The 14,580-nt window shown below is 54.5% G+C and overlaps 1 protein-coding gene across 4 annotated transcripts in view; it reads left to right on the top strand.

Moving 5' to 3' along the window:
- The first annotated feature begins 4,495 nt into the window (after window positions 1–4,495).
- The window catches only part of MYO5B (myosin VB), a 147,769-nt gene continuing 137,684 nt past the window's right edge, over window positions 4,496–14,580 (top strand). For all 4 annotated transcript variants that reach the window (XM_077171520.1, XM_077171518.1, XM_077171519.1 and 1 more), the window contains exon 1: window positions 4,496–4,686. In XM_077171520.1, the coding sequence (XP_077027635.1) occupies window positions 4,660–4,686 (27 nt within the window). In that variant the 5' untranslated portion in view covers window positions 4,496–4,659. The remainder of the gene's footprint in view (window positions 4,687–14,580) is intronic.

Below are 14,580 nucleotides of genomic sequence, written 5' to 3'. Positions count from 1 at the left end.
CACTTGCTCTGGCCGTTTTTGTCCTCCCACCCTCCTTGTCAGCATGTGGCTCCCTGTTGGCAAACCAAATTGTGTTTTTGTTCTGTGAGAACATGAATGGATGCACAGAGGAGCTGATAAATCACTGGGATCAGATCTCAGGAGCGCCAGAGCCCAGACATCTTGGAACAAACCGGGAATAAACACCCTGCAAAGCTGTGTCCTCTTGGTTTAAAGCAGACACCAAGTTGACAAATGCTTTTTTGTCCCCTGTGGAGAAAAAGGCCAGGTGGAGATGTGTCAATCTGAAACAGTACCAGTGGTCTTTCAGCAACCCAGCTGATCCTGGGTGTAAGTGGTGGAAGAGCCTGGCCCTGCTGAGGGCAAAAGGAGTTTGGTGGGATTTTATCCTTACTTACAGGTAAAACTTCGTGAGTCACCAGATGGGAGAGAGACAAGTCCACTGGAACTGTTTCCATCCCGGCAGGGAGCCAGACCAACCAGAGCAGTGCCTCTCAAGGCTTGTTCCTTGGATTCCTTGGATTCCTTGGATCCAAACAGGGCTTGTCCTACAGGTACTGAGGAAGGAAGCTTCCAGAAATGTGAAGCTTCAGGCTGGGAGAGGTAGGCTGGTAGCCAGGACATCGAGCCCTTCTCAGCAGCCATCTCCAAAGCTGCACAGGGGACATCAGAGCTGTCCTGTTTTGCAGGTGGGAAAGGCCATCCCAGATAAAGGAAATGGTTTCATCAGTGCAGAGAGCTGAGATAGTCACAGGTCTGTGCTCCCACCATGGAGTCAAATTGGCAGAATGATTAAGAGATTAATTTCCTGGTCTGCCGCAGACTCCTGGAGTAGCCTGTGCAAGCAACGTAGATTTCCCTTCACTATTGTGACCTCCCTTTGAAAAATTAAGATAATAGCACATCCAGAATTCCAGGATTAATTAAAGCATGTTATTAAAGGCTGTGACATTTGTTGGGTACACCCGATATGAGAGATAAAAAAAATACCACATTGGTGAGCTTTGTGAATTCTAGTCATCCAGAACCATAATAAATCTCCTTTTCTAATAAAATAATAACTCAGAAGAGGTGGTCAGAGCTATCAAACATTTATAGGGTGTCTGAGCTCCTGCTCCTGGAGGCAAATTTCCTCTGCAACGAACATGAGGTCTGCACAAGATTAAAAAATCAGACTGGAAGAAGTTTGCCTTCAGCAGGAGTGAATTCCCACAGGATAACGGGCAGCTAAACTCTCCTGAGACAAAGCTGTTGGTGGGTGAGCGTGTTTCTGGGGCTGAGCCTTTGCTGCCAAGAGTTTTACAGGATTCAGGTTGGTCCAGAAGAGCTGGTGAGGCTGGCTGGGTCAGAGCCTCCTCGAGAGGCTCCTTCTCGCTGCCCCCAACAGCTGAGCCATGCAGTAAGAACGATTTTCTCTCTCAAGACTGAAGGGTTTCCTTAACCCTGCAGATTTCCATCTTCTCCCAGGTCCTTGGATCTCCTTGCAGTAAACTGGGTAAATAGGGCACCAAGCAGAACATGCTGCAAAGCTTGGTGGTGTCTTTGCCTGCCTTGGGCCAGTACTCACATTACACCTCTGACTTACAGGTCACCAGGCAGTAACGAGCCAAACACAGCTGGAATTGTGGCTTGCAGGTGCCAAACACAGCTGGAATTGTGGCTTGCAGGTGCTGGGAACCTCCTGAGCATTAGCTGCTGCTCCTGAAATCCTGTGGCATTTCCTGCCCCAGTGAGCAATCCTGCAGGCAAACCAGCTATTAAACCCTTAGCACAGGGACGCCGTGGTGAGGGAAGCAGCCTGGCCCAGGCTTGAGCTTGCCCTGCACCAGGGCTCTGAGCCATACAGAGACAGAACCAGTGGCATTTAGAAACCTGGCAGTCACAGCCCCTTCACTCAGACACGTACCAAGGCTCTGCAAAGTATTCTTCCCTGTATTTTTAATTAAATTTGTCATGGTGACAGAGGAAGAGCAGAGGTGTGGAGCGTGTGGGTGACTTGCCTGTGGCAGGGCTGGGAATGCCAGTCCCTGATCACATCATCCCAGACTCACTCCAGAGTTTGAATCCTCAGCATCTCCCAGGGCTTTAAGACTTTCCTACACGCGCCCATCTGCTTACAAGGGCTTTCATAGCAGCCCCAGGGCTTTCCATGGTGGTGTTTTTAGCCACACACAAGATGATGAGCTCTGGAGTGGTTCCCCATGCCCTGTGGCATGGTGCTGGCTTGGTCCCTGCTCCCTGGGGCTGGGCTGCAGGGCTCTGGACAGGATCAGTTCTATTTGAAGGAATGTTAATTATTCATTTCTTTATCACCTGGAATAATATATCATTACTTTAACCCAGGCTGCAGAAACAGCCAGTGCAGCCACACCCAGGGTACTGTGACTCTGCCAGGCCCCAGACTGTGCCCAGATGTGGCACGTGGTGACTTCTGTGTGGCTCAGGAGGAGTGAAATCCAGATTTGAGGTCTTTGGGACATCTTTGCATGCAAAAATTCAGGACCTGGGATTGCACTTAACAACAGCCAGCTCCGATCTGATGACATTTAGAGCTGTCAGAATTGATGCTCCTCACTGGCCTGTGCCATCACCTGTCCATCCATCCATCCATCCATCCATCCATCCATCCATCCATCCATCCATCCATCTGTTCCTGGGGTCTCCATGTGTCACTACAACACAGGGACAAGGCCAGGACCTTAAAATGAACTCCAGCCCATTCTGTACTTGTAAAGAATCCACTGGCTGTGCTTAAAGGGGAAAACCCCCTGTATTTAGTTAATTTTTACCTCAAAGTGCTTTCCATGTGAATGCAAGGAGGGGGTACCATAAACTGCTATTTAAGAGCCCGTGCCTGTTAAATTTGATCAACACAAGTTTTGATTCCCAAGTGGAAAGAAGCTTCTGTCTCCTGGAGGAGACAATTTCCAGCAACTCAGCAGTTAGGATGTACTTCAGGGATTCTGTATGTATTTTGGGGTTTTCAGTTTCTGAGTTTAATTAAAGTTTTAGATTAATGGAGAATCACATGTGACACCAGCTGGTATTCCACGGGAATGGCTGTGCTTTGCCTCGGGGCTATCACTGCTACCCCAGCTTCACTGAAAGCTTTGCTTCTAATTCCACCAGCGCTCATCGTTTTGTTTCTGCAGCTGATTTAATGAAATGAGAGGAGCAAGTTTTGTTTGCCTGACTAAGCTCTCTTGGAGGCTTTGCAGGGATTATGCTGTCAAATTTTCCCAGGGCAATTTCTAGACATGGTGCAGTTTTTTTTCCTCCCCTCCCTTCCTCCTTCCCAGACTCCCCTCAGAGCCACCTGCAATATATATATATTTTTTTTTTTTTGATTCATCAGGGATGTCAGAGCTGGAAAAGAGAGGTCTCTGCAATGCTGGCTGCCCTTCCACCACATCAGCACTGCTCCCTGCCAGGCCCTGGGGTGGAAGAGGGAAATCATGACAAGGGGGAAGAGTTTTATCCTGCAGGGGACAAGGAGCAGAGTGTGAGATGCCACCAGTGATCACTGTGAGGAAAGGCTGTGGATGCCTGTGAGCAGCACAGCCCGAAACCACGGCAGGAGGGATCCCAGTGACGGAGCAAACACCGGCGACAGGGAGCAGGATCGCTGAGCGCGGCTTCTGCCTGCTCAGTTAATATGCAAAGTACCTTGAATGATAAAGAATAGCAGTAGTGGTTAATTAGGAACGCTTTGCATTTCATTCTGCTTCCCAGGCTCTGAAAGTGCCGTATAAGCGTGAATTGCAGAACAGGGTGCTCCCGTGGGATGGAGGGAAGCAGCACGGCCACGATTGACGGGCTGGGATCAATTTTTGGCTGTTGCTGTGGAAGTTGGAATTCCTGCCGCCGGTGTAGGAGTGGCACACAAGCAGCGCCCAGGAGCAGTGGTGCTGGTGGGACCCCAAGCCCGCCTGGAGGCAGAAGACAGAGAAAAACAACCTATCCCCGGCACATTTCTCGAGCTGATTTCCAGTGGGGTCAGGAGGGCAGTGCTGTTGTCCCGGGAACAGGTGTGTCCTGGCAAAGGACACCCCAGTGATGCCGTCCCTCACTCCTCAAAGTGTGGGGGATCCCCAGAGCCCGGTGGGCGATGGAAGACCCCGAAAACCACCAAGGGCCACCTGCCTGGGGCTTAATTACTCTTCCTGTGTGAGAAAGGAAGGTGGCTAAAAGGCAAAAACCTCCCAAACGCAGCACCAACCTGCGCTGCCGGGGGGACCCTGCCCGGGGGGCGCCGGAGCTGGGCGGGATGCCGAGGGCCGCGGGGCAGCGACCGGGAAGAAAAAATATTTATTAAAAAGAGCTTTTTTTTTTTTTAATAATAATAATAAAAGCCGAGCCGAAAGAAACCGAAGGGAGCCGAGCCGAGCCTCCCCATACCTGAGCGGGGCGCGGCGTAGGCGGAGCGGCGCTGCCGCTGCCTCCTCCTCCTCCTCCTCCTCCTCCTCCTCCTCCTTCTTCTCCTTCTCCTCCTCCTCCTGCCGCTGCCGCTCCCTTCGCTTCCCGTGCCCGCGCCCGGCCGGCCGCGGCGGGTGTAAAGGTCGGAGCGCCGCTGTGTCGGAGCGTCCGTGTGTCCGTGCGGCGGTCGGTCCGGCCGCCCGCCGCCCCCATGCCCCGCGCCTAGCGCCGCCCGCCCCGGCCATGTCCGCCGCGCAGCTCTACACCAAGGTGAGCGGGGAGGGCGCGGGGGGCTCTGCGGGTGCCTCTCCGTGCTCCACATGCCCTCGGGGGGGCCGATTCCCGGTCCGGGAGGGGCCCCGCAACTTTCCCGCGGCGGCCGCAGGTGCGCGGGATGCGGAGCGGGCATCCCCGCCGTGCCCCTGGCCCCGGGCCCCTCCCGAACCCCTCCCGAACCCTTCCGAACCCCTCCCGAGCCCTCCCGAACCCCTCCCGGGCCCCAGCCGGGCTCTCCGCGCTGCAGGCTGGACTTCGCCCGCGGGTCGCGGCGGCGGCCTCGCCCTCCCTGCGCTCCGTCACCTGCGCGGCCAAAACACTCTCAGCCTGCCCAGAGCCCCCGGAACAATCCTGCCCTGCTGTATTCCTAAAGCCCGGGCTGGAGGGGCAGGAAGGTGCGGAATCACAGAACCGCAGAGCAAGTGCCCTAACTCACCGAAACGCTTCCGCGGTGTCCGGTTTCCAGAGCCCTTTTTGTTCCACAAGTCCTGGATGAGATCCCTTGGCAGGGGCGCGATGGGACGCGCCCGCTTCCTCATGGCAGCCAGGGAAGGTGGCACGGCTGGTGGCACGGCTGGTGGCACGGCTGGTGGCACGGTGGGCACCGCGCCCCGACGGGCCCCACGCTGCCCAACGGAGCCCTTGCTCTTAAAAAGCGATCGTGGTGGTAATTGGAGGCTCAGGTGCTCTTTTAAAAGCAGAGCCTGAGGTCTGGACTAGATAAACAGTTTCCGCTCAGGTTTTAATTTTTTTGTTTTGTTTTGTTTTGTTATTTTGTGTCTGTGGGACACTCGGGTAAGCCCAGCCCTTGGCCAGCCCGGGCTGTGGGTGCCTCCCACACAGTTCGGGGCTTTCCGCTCCTTTTCCCAGCGGGAGTTTGTGTCCAGAGAGATCTGTGCCGATTGACCTGTCCCGATGAAAGAGCTCTCGCAGGCAGTGCGAGATCCGCCTGGCTCGGAGCTCTCCGATGGGGAGAGAGCCCTCTCGCTGCGCTCTGCATCTCCCGGGGCTGCTCGGGAGGGCTGCGGGCAGCCGCGGGCCGGGAATGCCAAAAACATCGGTAACGCCGGGCAGGGGCTCCGCCGGGAGCCGCGCTTGGCTTCAGAAAAGGCTTTGCTGTGTGACAGTGTCAGCATCATCTGTTGTCATAGTGAGAATTTCAGTGGTTTGGATTCTCCCTGTGGCCGTGGTCAGCTCGTGGAGGTGCTGCCAGTTTGGCACCAAAATCACTTTGTGTCCCCCGGGCTTAACTTTGCTGCAGATTTCTGCTCCTGTAACTCATTCTGCCAGCAGATTTTTTATGTAACGTCAGGAGTTGCCACGAATCTTTCCTTTGGCCGAATCTTTCCTTTGGCAGTGGCCATCAAAGGGATGCAGGATGAATGGTGGCTCCAGTGATCTCCTCTGAACCTGTGGGCATTGCAGAGGCCCTGCTGGACTGAGCTGGGCTGTCTGTGAGCGGGATGACCTCCATCCTTCTCGGGAGCACTTCAAAAGCTGAGTTTGGAACATCTTTTCCCCTTGGAAAACCTGGAGAGGAGCAGGAGTAGAGCTGTGGCTGAACAGCCCTGCCGGGCTGGCCACAGCACCTCTCAGGATGAGTGCGTGGATGTGATGGCAAGCATCCCTGGGAGGAGGGAGGCTGGCTCGCAGTGCTGCGCTATCCCTGTTGATGGGCTGATTAAAGCAGCCTGGTTAATTGATTTTTTGACTTGATGAGCAGTAGTTAACGTGCGTTGTCCTTTTTGTGCTGCCCTGGTTTATAGTCCTGCTGGTCTGTGGAGCAGGTGTGAGCTGCCTCCTGGGGCGCTGCTCGGGATCTTTTTGCTGTGTAGGGACTTTCTGATGAGGAAGTGGTGGGGATTTGGTGGCAACCTGTGTGTGCTGTTAACTTTAGGTTTATTTTTAACAGCAACAAAGTTTGTTGGTGAGAGCAGGCGTTTCAGCACTGGCCCTTCTGCTGTTGCCTGTCAGTTTTGCAGGAACATTCTAGGGATGCAGCTGGATTTTTAGGTGGTGGGGCCAGGGGCAGGAACCCACAAGGGCTGTAACCCACAAGGGCTGTCTGTGCAGCTGAGTCACAGTGAAATTTAGGACTGTCCTGCTGGGCTGTCTGCTGCATGGGGCCCCTGTGCCAGCTCTGGCCTTTGAAGCAGCAGGAAAAATGTTTCCTGTGACTTTCAGAGTACAAGAAAAAGATCAAAGAAGGCTTAAAACCCACAACAAACCCAACAGCCTGGAGGTGCTGAGCCTGGTGGTGCTGGTGGCTGTGGAGTCCCCGAGGCGGAGGGGATGTGTTGGGCTCGGTCCTGGTGCTCACCTGCACAACAGCTCCATGCAGGGGTGATGCCCAGGGGCAGGGGTGACAGCCCAGAGGCAGAGCTGATACCCAGGGGCAGGGGTGATACCCAGGGACAGAGGGGACAGCCGAGGGATAGAGGTGATGCCCAGGGGCAGGGGTGATGCTCAGGAGCAGGGATGACAGCCCAGGGACAGAGGTGAGTGCAGGGAAGGGGTGATGCCCAGGGGCAGGGATGATGCCCAGGGACAGAGGTGATGGCCAGGGACAGGGGTGATGCTCAGGAGCAGGGATGATGCCCAGGGCCAGGAGTGATGCTCAGGAGCAGGGGTGATGCCCAGGGACAGAGGTGAGAGCCCAGGGGCAGAGGTGATGCCCAGGGGCAGAGGTGATGCCCAGGGAAGGGATGATGCCCAGGGAAGGGGTGATGCCCAGGGGCAGAGGTGATGCCCAGGGCCAGGGATGATGCCCAGGGCCAGGGGTGATGCCCAGGGACAGTGGTGATGCCCAGGGGCAGGGGTGATGCTCAGGAGCAGGGATGATGCCCAGGGCCAGGAGTGATGCTCAGGAGCAGGGGTGATGCCCAGGGACAGAGGTGAGAGCCCAGGGGCAGAGGTGATGCCCAGGGAAGGGATGAGGCCTCCCGGGCCTCTGCTGGCAGGTGAGGCTGTTTGTGGGGGGCAGAGGAAGGGGAGGAAGGTGATCCAGGCTCAGTACAGCTCTCTTGCTGAGAGCCTATTGATCCCACAGGCTATTGATCCCACAGGTGCTGTTGTGCTGGCACGGCCACAGCTGCACCTTCCTCTGAGTCATTCCTCCTCCTGCTGGAGCCAGGATGAGAGAAGCTGCTGAGGAGGCACTTTGGAGCGTCCAGGTGGGAATTCTCAGGTCTCCTTCCTGCTGACCTGCGGTGGGAGCTGGTGTGTGCTGTGTGGAGAGGCCTTAGCTTCCATGTGGCTCTTGCAGAAGGTTTTCTGGGACCTTGTGGGGATGTGTAGTAGTTTTCTTGGTGCATAAATTTGTCACCATGATGATGAATTTGGTGTGTTGGATTGGTCTGGGGGGCACTTAGGCAGGAGAGGAACCCATCCTGGGAACACCAGCAGCTCTGAGCTTCTGCTGGAGGCCTTCTCCATGGGATGCCTGTGCCCCTGCAAGATCAGGGCTGACTGTGTTTAATACCCCCATCAAGCAGGGTAATTAGTAGCTCTGCCTAATTATGAGCATGAGAGTAGTTCCACAGCTGCCTCAACCTTCAAGGGTGTAGGAATCCACTTTGGTAAATAGTTATGGAGAGACCATTCTCTCTTCTCACTCCCACTGCTTCACCTGGGCACTCTGGGATTATCTGGCTGTGGATTTCATTTTGTGGCAGAATCAAACAGGAGCTGAGCAGCAGAAAAGGAGTTCTGTGGCAGAGGATGCCACCTGGCACCAGCCTGTGCAAGAGGAACAGGGCAGGTGGTGGTATGGAGAATTCCAGCCTGCAAAAACCTGTTCCATATGGAGAGCTAGAAGAACTTCACCTAATCTGTGCACTTCCCAAGAAACATCTTCCTAAGGCTGCTTGTGCTGGCCCTGCTCCTGCCACGTCCCTGATGTGCCCAGGTACAGCCAGGCCCAGGAAAATGCTGCTGGGCAGGGGAGTTTGTCAAATCCTCTTTATCTGCAGAAGGGGACAGAGGCAGCTCATGAGCCTGTGCAGTGCCAGTGTGAGCCTGGTGTGGGATAACTGAGCCTGTGCAGTGCCAGTGTGAGCCTGGTGTGGGATCACTGAGCCTGTGCAGTGCCAGTGTGAGCCTGGTGTGGGATCACTGAGCCTGTGCACTGCCAGTGTGAGCCTGGAGTGGGATCCCTGAGCCTGTGCCATGCCAGTGTGAGCCTGGTGTGGGATAACTGAGCCTGGGCAGTGCCAGTGTGAGCCTGGTGTGGGATCACAGCCTGTGCAGTGCCAGTGTGAGCCTGGTGTGGGATCACAGCCTGTGCAGTGCCAGTGTGAGCCTGGTGTGGGATAACTGAGCCTGTGCAGTGCCAGTGTGAGCCTGGTGTGGGATCACTGAGCCTGTGCAGTGCCAGGGTGAGCCTGGTGTGGGATCACTGAGCCTGTGCAGTGCCAGGGTGAGCCTGGTGTGGGATCACAGCCTGTGCAGTGCCAGTGTGAGCCTGGTGTGGGATCACTGAGCCTGTGCAGGGCCAGTGTGAGCCTGGTGTGGGATCACTGAGCCTGTGCAGTGCCAGGGTGAGCCTGGTGTGGGATCACAGCCTGTGCAGTGCCAGTGTGAGCCTGGTGTGGGATCATTGAGCCTGTGCAGTGCCAGTGTGAGCCTGGTATGGGAGAACTGAGCCTGTGCAGTGCCAGTGTGAGCCTGGTGTGGGAGAACTGAGCCTGTTATGTGCCCTGGGCTGGGCACTGGGCAGGAGGGATGTACCAGGACACCCCATGGAAGGTGCCATCGTAATCATCAGGGTTGATTTGCAGCACTAAAACAGAAATTAGAGTTGTTTGTATTGGCTGACCTTTGTTATGTTGTAAGGTGATGCTCTCTGTATGGCAAAAACAACTGTAATTGCTTTGGCTTCTGATGTTCTGCTGTCTTAAAGGTGCTTCTTAAAATATGGTAATTGTCCTTGTAAGTATAGCCTCTGAACCTCATGCAAAGTAGTGCTTCTGCCAGGCTAGGGAATAAGCTGTGTGTTTCTGCTCCTGGGCTGCTGTGCAGCTCAAGATATGCTCTTCAGAAGGTCTGCAAGCTCTGGGTAAATAAGAAACCACGGTATTTATTTTTCATGTTATTTTTTTCCTCTCGTTGTGCAAAGTGGCTGCTGTTTGCCAAGTATGTTCTTACAGACTTGATGCATTAAAAAAAAGTCCCAATGGCTAGTGTTGGGTGTAGAAGACTCTGGTTTTCACTTGAAGTTGTATTAAATGAAATAGCTGGAATGAATTGGTGGTTTCTGACCCTGGGGAGAAACTTCTCAAAAGTGTGTGAATGCTGCCAGTGTGATCACACACTGATTGAGTCAATGGATTGGCACAGACCTTCTGCCATAAAACCTCCTGAAAATTATTTATCCTGCAAGGCTCAGGGAGGATTCATCCTCAGCGTGTGCCTGTGGGCTGGTTTGGGGCTGAGGAGCAGCAGGGAAGGGGAGAGAAGATTTTCTGTGGATTGTGTAGAACAAATTTCTGGGAATAAGTGCTGGGGACAGGGAGTGTTTGGGGTTCAGGCTCGGGACATCCACGAGATGCTGCAGAGCTCCAGAGCTCCTGCTGCTGCCATTGCAGCTCCTGTGGGGACAAGCAGGTTACAGCTGAAGGGTTTTGTCTCTTTTTCTTTATTTAGATGATGAGAACACATGTGGGTCATGGCATGCAGGGCAGGGACAGCTTGGAGGCCATGCTGGGGTTTTTATTTAAGGTTGGGGCTGTCTCACCGAGGGACCCGGGTCCATTGGCATCCCCGGGCTCCTCCTGATGCTGCCTCATTATGAGCTGCAGTGGCAGAGAGAAAATCATTGAAACGTAAACTCTGATAGCTCCAGCCAGCTCTCTGCAGGCTGGGACTGTGCCAAGGGCACGGCCAGCGCCGCAGCCGCCCGGGGCCCCTCGGCTTCCCCGCGGTGGCACAGGGACAGACAGACAGAGCCAAGCCTGGCCTGAATATCCTCCAGCCCACTGGGTCTGGGCCTTGCCTGCATCCCAGGGAGGTGAGGGATTGTGGTCTGGGGGGTATTTCCCTGCCTCCATGGGCTGGAGTTCACCCCACGCTCTCCTGGCACTGCGTGGGTGCACGTCCCACCAGAGGGCACGCTGCTCCGGGGCCTTTGTGCTGCAAAAATAACCACATTCCCATCTCTGTTTGTGCAATTTTTCATCTCAGTTGTGCATTTAATAATGCCTGTGCTTGGGTCAGACGAGAGCCACTGAGCCAAGGAGCTCAGAGCTGAGTGCAGGTGCTGGGGCACAGCCCCAGGAATGGTTGCAGCAGGGTTAATTAGCTAGATCCCGCTGTATGCCCTCTTGCTGGCTGGGATTAATCAGCTTGCTCTTTTAAAAAACTATTTCTGAGAACTCCTGCCCTGATTCTGCTCCAAGGGTGTGAAACTGTGGTGTGGAAATCGCAGTGCATGCAAGCCCAAGTTGCAGTGATTTGCTGGGCTCACTCCAGGGTGAGGGATGGGAGCAGCAGTGGGTGCTGTGCTGGTTCTTATGGGATTGGGTGGGATGAGTCCTTCCTGCCCTTTCCTGCCCTCAGGAAGGAGTTTATCCGAGGTTATTTGTTACAGGCAGCCTGGCTGCTGTTGAGGAATGTATTTACAGAGGAGGATTTTTTGCTTAGTTGTTCTTTCTTGCTGCCAATTACCAGGCAGAGAAAACAATGACCCTGAATGTGAATCCATGCATCTCTTCTGGTGACCAAGAAAGAAGGCTGTGTATGTTTGTGGCTGTGTTTTTATACATATATGCCTAAACTTCTCAGTGTGCTGTAAAGCAGTGCAGTTCTAGATATGCTGGACTTTTATTTTACACACCAATGAATTTGAAGCCCTGTCCAAAGCAGGAGTAATGTTCCCTTACTGTGATGTACCTTCAGGGAATCCACAGGAGTAGCCCCACGTGGGCATGAAGGTGGACTTTGGGCTTTCTGAGCTAGCCATGGGTGTAATAAATGTCAGGTAAGGCAGGTGAGGCTCTGAGCTGGGTGTTTTGTGTGGTGCTGCTGCCTGATCTTTGACCCTTCCTGCACACAGAGGCGTTTGGTGGTGGCTGAAGGAGCATCAGAGAGAGCTACAACCCAGGTCAGGAAAATGACTGCTGTTATTGCAGCGGAGCCTCAAGCTGTGGCAGACACCTGAAATGTTTGCACAACACTTTAGGGAAGAATTTGCTGCTTATCAAAACTGAAAAAAGGCCCCTGTGTGAGCTTTCTGTGTCTCGAGCTGGCAGTAAAGCTGTTGTGACTGTACCCCTCTGGCCTGCTCTCAGACATGTCTTGTGGGGTTGGGTTGGGTTTTGGCTTAGCCTGAACCTTCAAGGATGAGCAGAGCCCTGTCCAGAGGTGGTGCCAGGGCTGTGAAGGTGATGGGCTTCACAGGGCTGTCCTTGGTGAGCCCTCTTTAGAGTGTTGTCTGGGTCATGGTGAACTCACCGGTTGCGCTAATGAAGCTTTTGAGGGTTTGGCATTTCTGCCCTTTGCCTTTCCTGTGGTATCCAGAGGGCTGGGAGAAGAGCATCCCTACAGGGAAGAGCCTTCAGCCTGGAAATGTGACTCCTTCTCCAGCTGTGCTCTCCTTTTGTCCTTGGTTTGTCTGTGTCTGAAAAGCCTTCTCTAGCTGGCTGAAACCTGGGAATCACGGGAATGACTTAAACACGTCCAGGTAGGGACTGTGGGGCTGCAAGAGCTGTGAGCAGCACAGGTGTGTAAACCCTCCCTGTGAGCAGTGATTACCTGCAGGTGGTGACTGCCAGCCCTGGCATGGTGCAGGAGGGTGGGATGGTGGTGCAGCTCCTCCAGCGCCCTGCCCTGTGCTCCTGGCCTGCTCTGCCACCATCCTTTGCCATTTTTAACCAAACCCCAGCTGAGTGTGCTTGTTTTAGATTTCATTGTTAATTTTCCCCTCCCTGAGCAGTTTTCGGTGGCACTGGCTTTTAGTGCCCTGTGTTTGTCCCCAGGAAGTCCCAGCAGAGCAGCAGCAGTGCTGTGTGACCCTCCCTGGCTCTGTAGGGTGCAGGGCAGGCTGCTGTGTCCCTGTTCACGTCCTCCTTAGTGTAGAGCCCTCAGCTCCCTCTCTCCACGTTCCCACACAGGCACTGTGGTGGCACCACTGGGGTGGCTTTGCCTCCTCTGGCTGCTCCAGGTGCTTGGTGCTTCCATGGATCCTCAGTGGGAGATGTGTGCTGTGTCATGGAATCCCAGAATGGTTTGGGTAGGAAGGGACTTGAGGGATCATCCAGATCCAGCCCCTGCCATGTGCAGGGACACCTTCCCCTATCCCAGGCTGCTCCAAGCCCTGCCCAGCCTGGCCTGGGACACTGCCAGGGATCCAAGGGCAGCCACTCTGGGCAGCCTACACCTCTGGGAAACCCACGTCTATTCTGACTTTCGGATATCTCTCTTGGCTCTCACCCACAAGCCTCCACCACCGCATGCTTCCAGCTCAGCTGTTCCTTGAGAACATCCTTTCCACACCCGGGGCTGACCAACCCTTCCAGACCACAACCAGCTCCCACCCTGAAGGAGCAGGGGCAGCCCATGAAGGGATGAGTTTCCCTTGGTGGCTCCAGGCCTTGGTGGAGCCCTTACACCCGGGCAATGCAAACCTTCCCCCTTCCTGTGAGTCACTGCCCAGGCTCCCTCCTGGAAGTGCCAGTGCCTGTGAGGAGCTGGCTGGATGTGCTAACCATGCTGGGAGCAGGATGTCTCCTGGGTGAATCACTGCCTATCACAATAGCAGGTTACACCTCAGGGATGTGGCCCAGCCAGCCACTGCTCTTCAAAGGGAAAAAAAGACCCTTGATGTGTTTAAAGATGGCTTTTAGAGCATCACGGGCATGTCCGGATTGTTCTGGAAGCCCCACAGGGATGGTTTCAGGTGGCACAGGCAAACCTGCAGCTGCCAAAGCAGGCTGGGTGTGGGCAAGCACCTGAGGCTGCTGACATGTGTGTTAGCAAGTGAGCATTGAAAAGGGCTTTGAAACAAAATAGGAATAAAAAATACCTGATCCCTGTGCCTGCTGAGGAGCTGGTCCTGGGTGCTACACCCCAGGTGAGCACGGCTGGTGTAAGCATGTCTCAAGGCAGCCAGTGGATGCCAAGGTGCTGAGGTGATAGAAGGTGTAATTTCCAATCTAATTAAGCTGAGTAACTCCTGGTGGATTGATGCTGCTTAATTACTGTGTGCTCTGGGAAGGTGGGTGCTGTGGGTATTGCTGTTCCTTGCCCTGGGCATGGCCTGGGGCTCGTTCAGGGACACTCAGCCTCCTGGTGCGGTGGGCATGGAGAGCTGGAGGTGGCTTTCACCTGGCAGCACTGGACTGCTGAGGCCTTGGATTGGTCCCACATCTCTAGGAACACATGTCCTTTTCTGGAGACAGGTTGGAGGAGAAGGTTCTGCTCCAGAGCAGAAGGTGGAGGTGGGAATACTGATGTGGCTCTTGCCAGCTCTTCCCACAGCTGTGGGGTGCCTGCTTGTTGCTTATCTGATTCCTCTTTCACCGTCATGTTTTTAGTGGTGAGAAATAAAATAATGAAAGAAATTGGAGATAAAGAGCTGCCTATCCAGAGCTTGGGCAGTGTCTCATGTCTTGTGCTGTCCCTTTGATTTCTTCCAAGGCCAGGTGAGACAGGAAAGCAATTCTCTGCTGGGTTGGACTGTGAACACCTGCACTATCCTCTTGTGAGTAATGGTACCAACCAGGCACGTTCTGGCTGAAGCAAGACCTGTATCATCACCACGGGAAAGCTCTCAGGGAAAGCAGGTCTGCGTGAGCTGTGAACATCTCACCTGTGGGCTGCTGCAGAACCGCCCTCGGGAGTGTCTGCAGGGCCTCCCCTGCCCCTCTGAGCTGGGCTTTTCTCCCTGTGCCT

Source organism: Agelaius phoeniceus, chromosome Z, assembly GCF_051311805.1.
Source record: "Agelaius phoeniceus isolate bAgePho1 chromosome Z, bAgePho1.hap1, whole genome shotgun sequence".
In the NCBI taxonomy this organism is placed as follows: domain Eukaryota; kingdom Metazoa; phylum Chordata; class Aves; order Passeriformes; family Icteridae; genus Agelaius; species Agelaius phoeniceus.
Note: the sequence above shows the minus strand (reverse complement) of the source record. Positions and strands in the feature narration are given on the sequence as shown.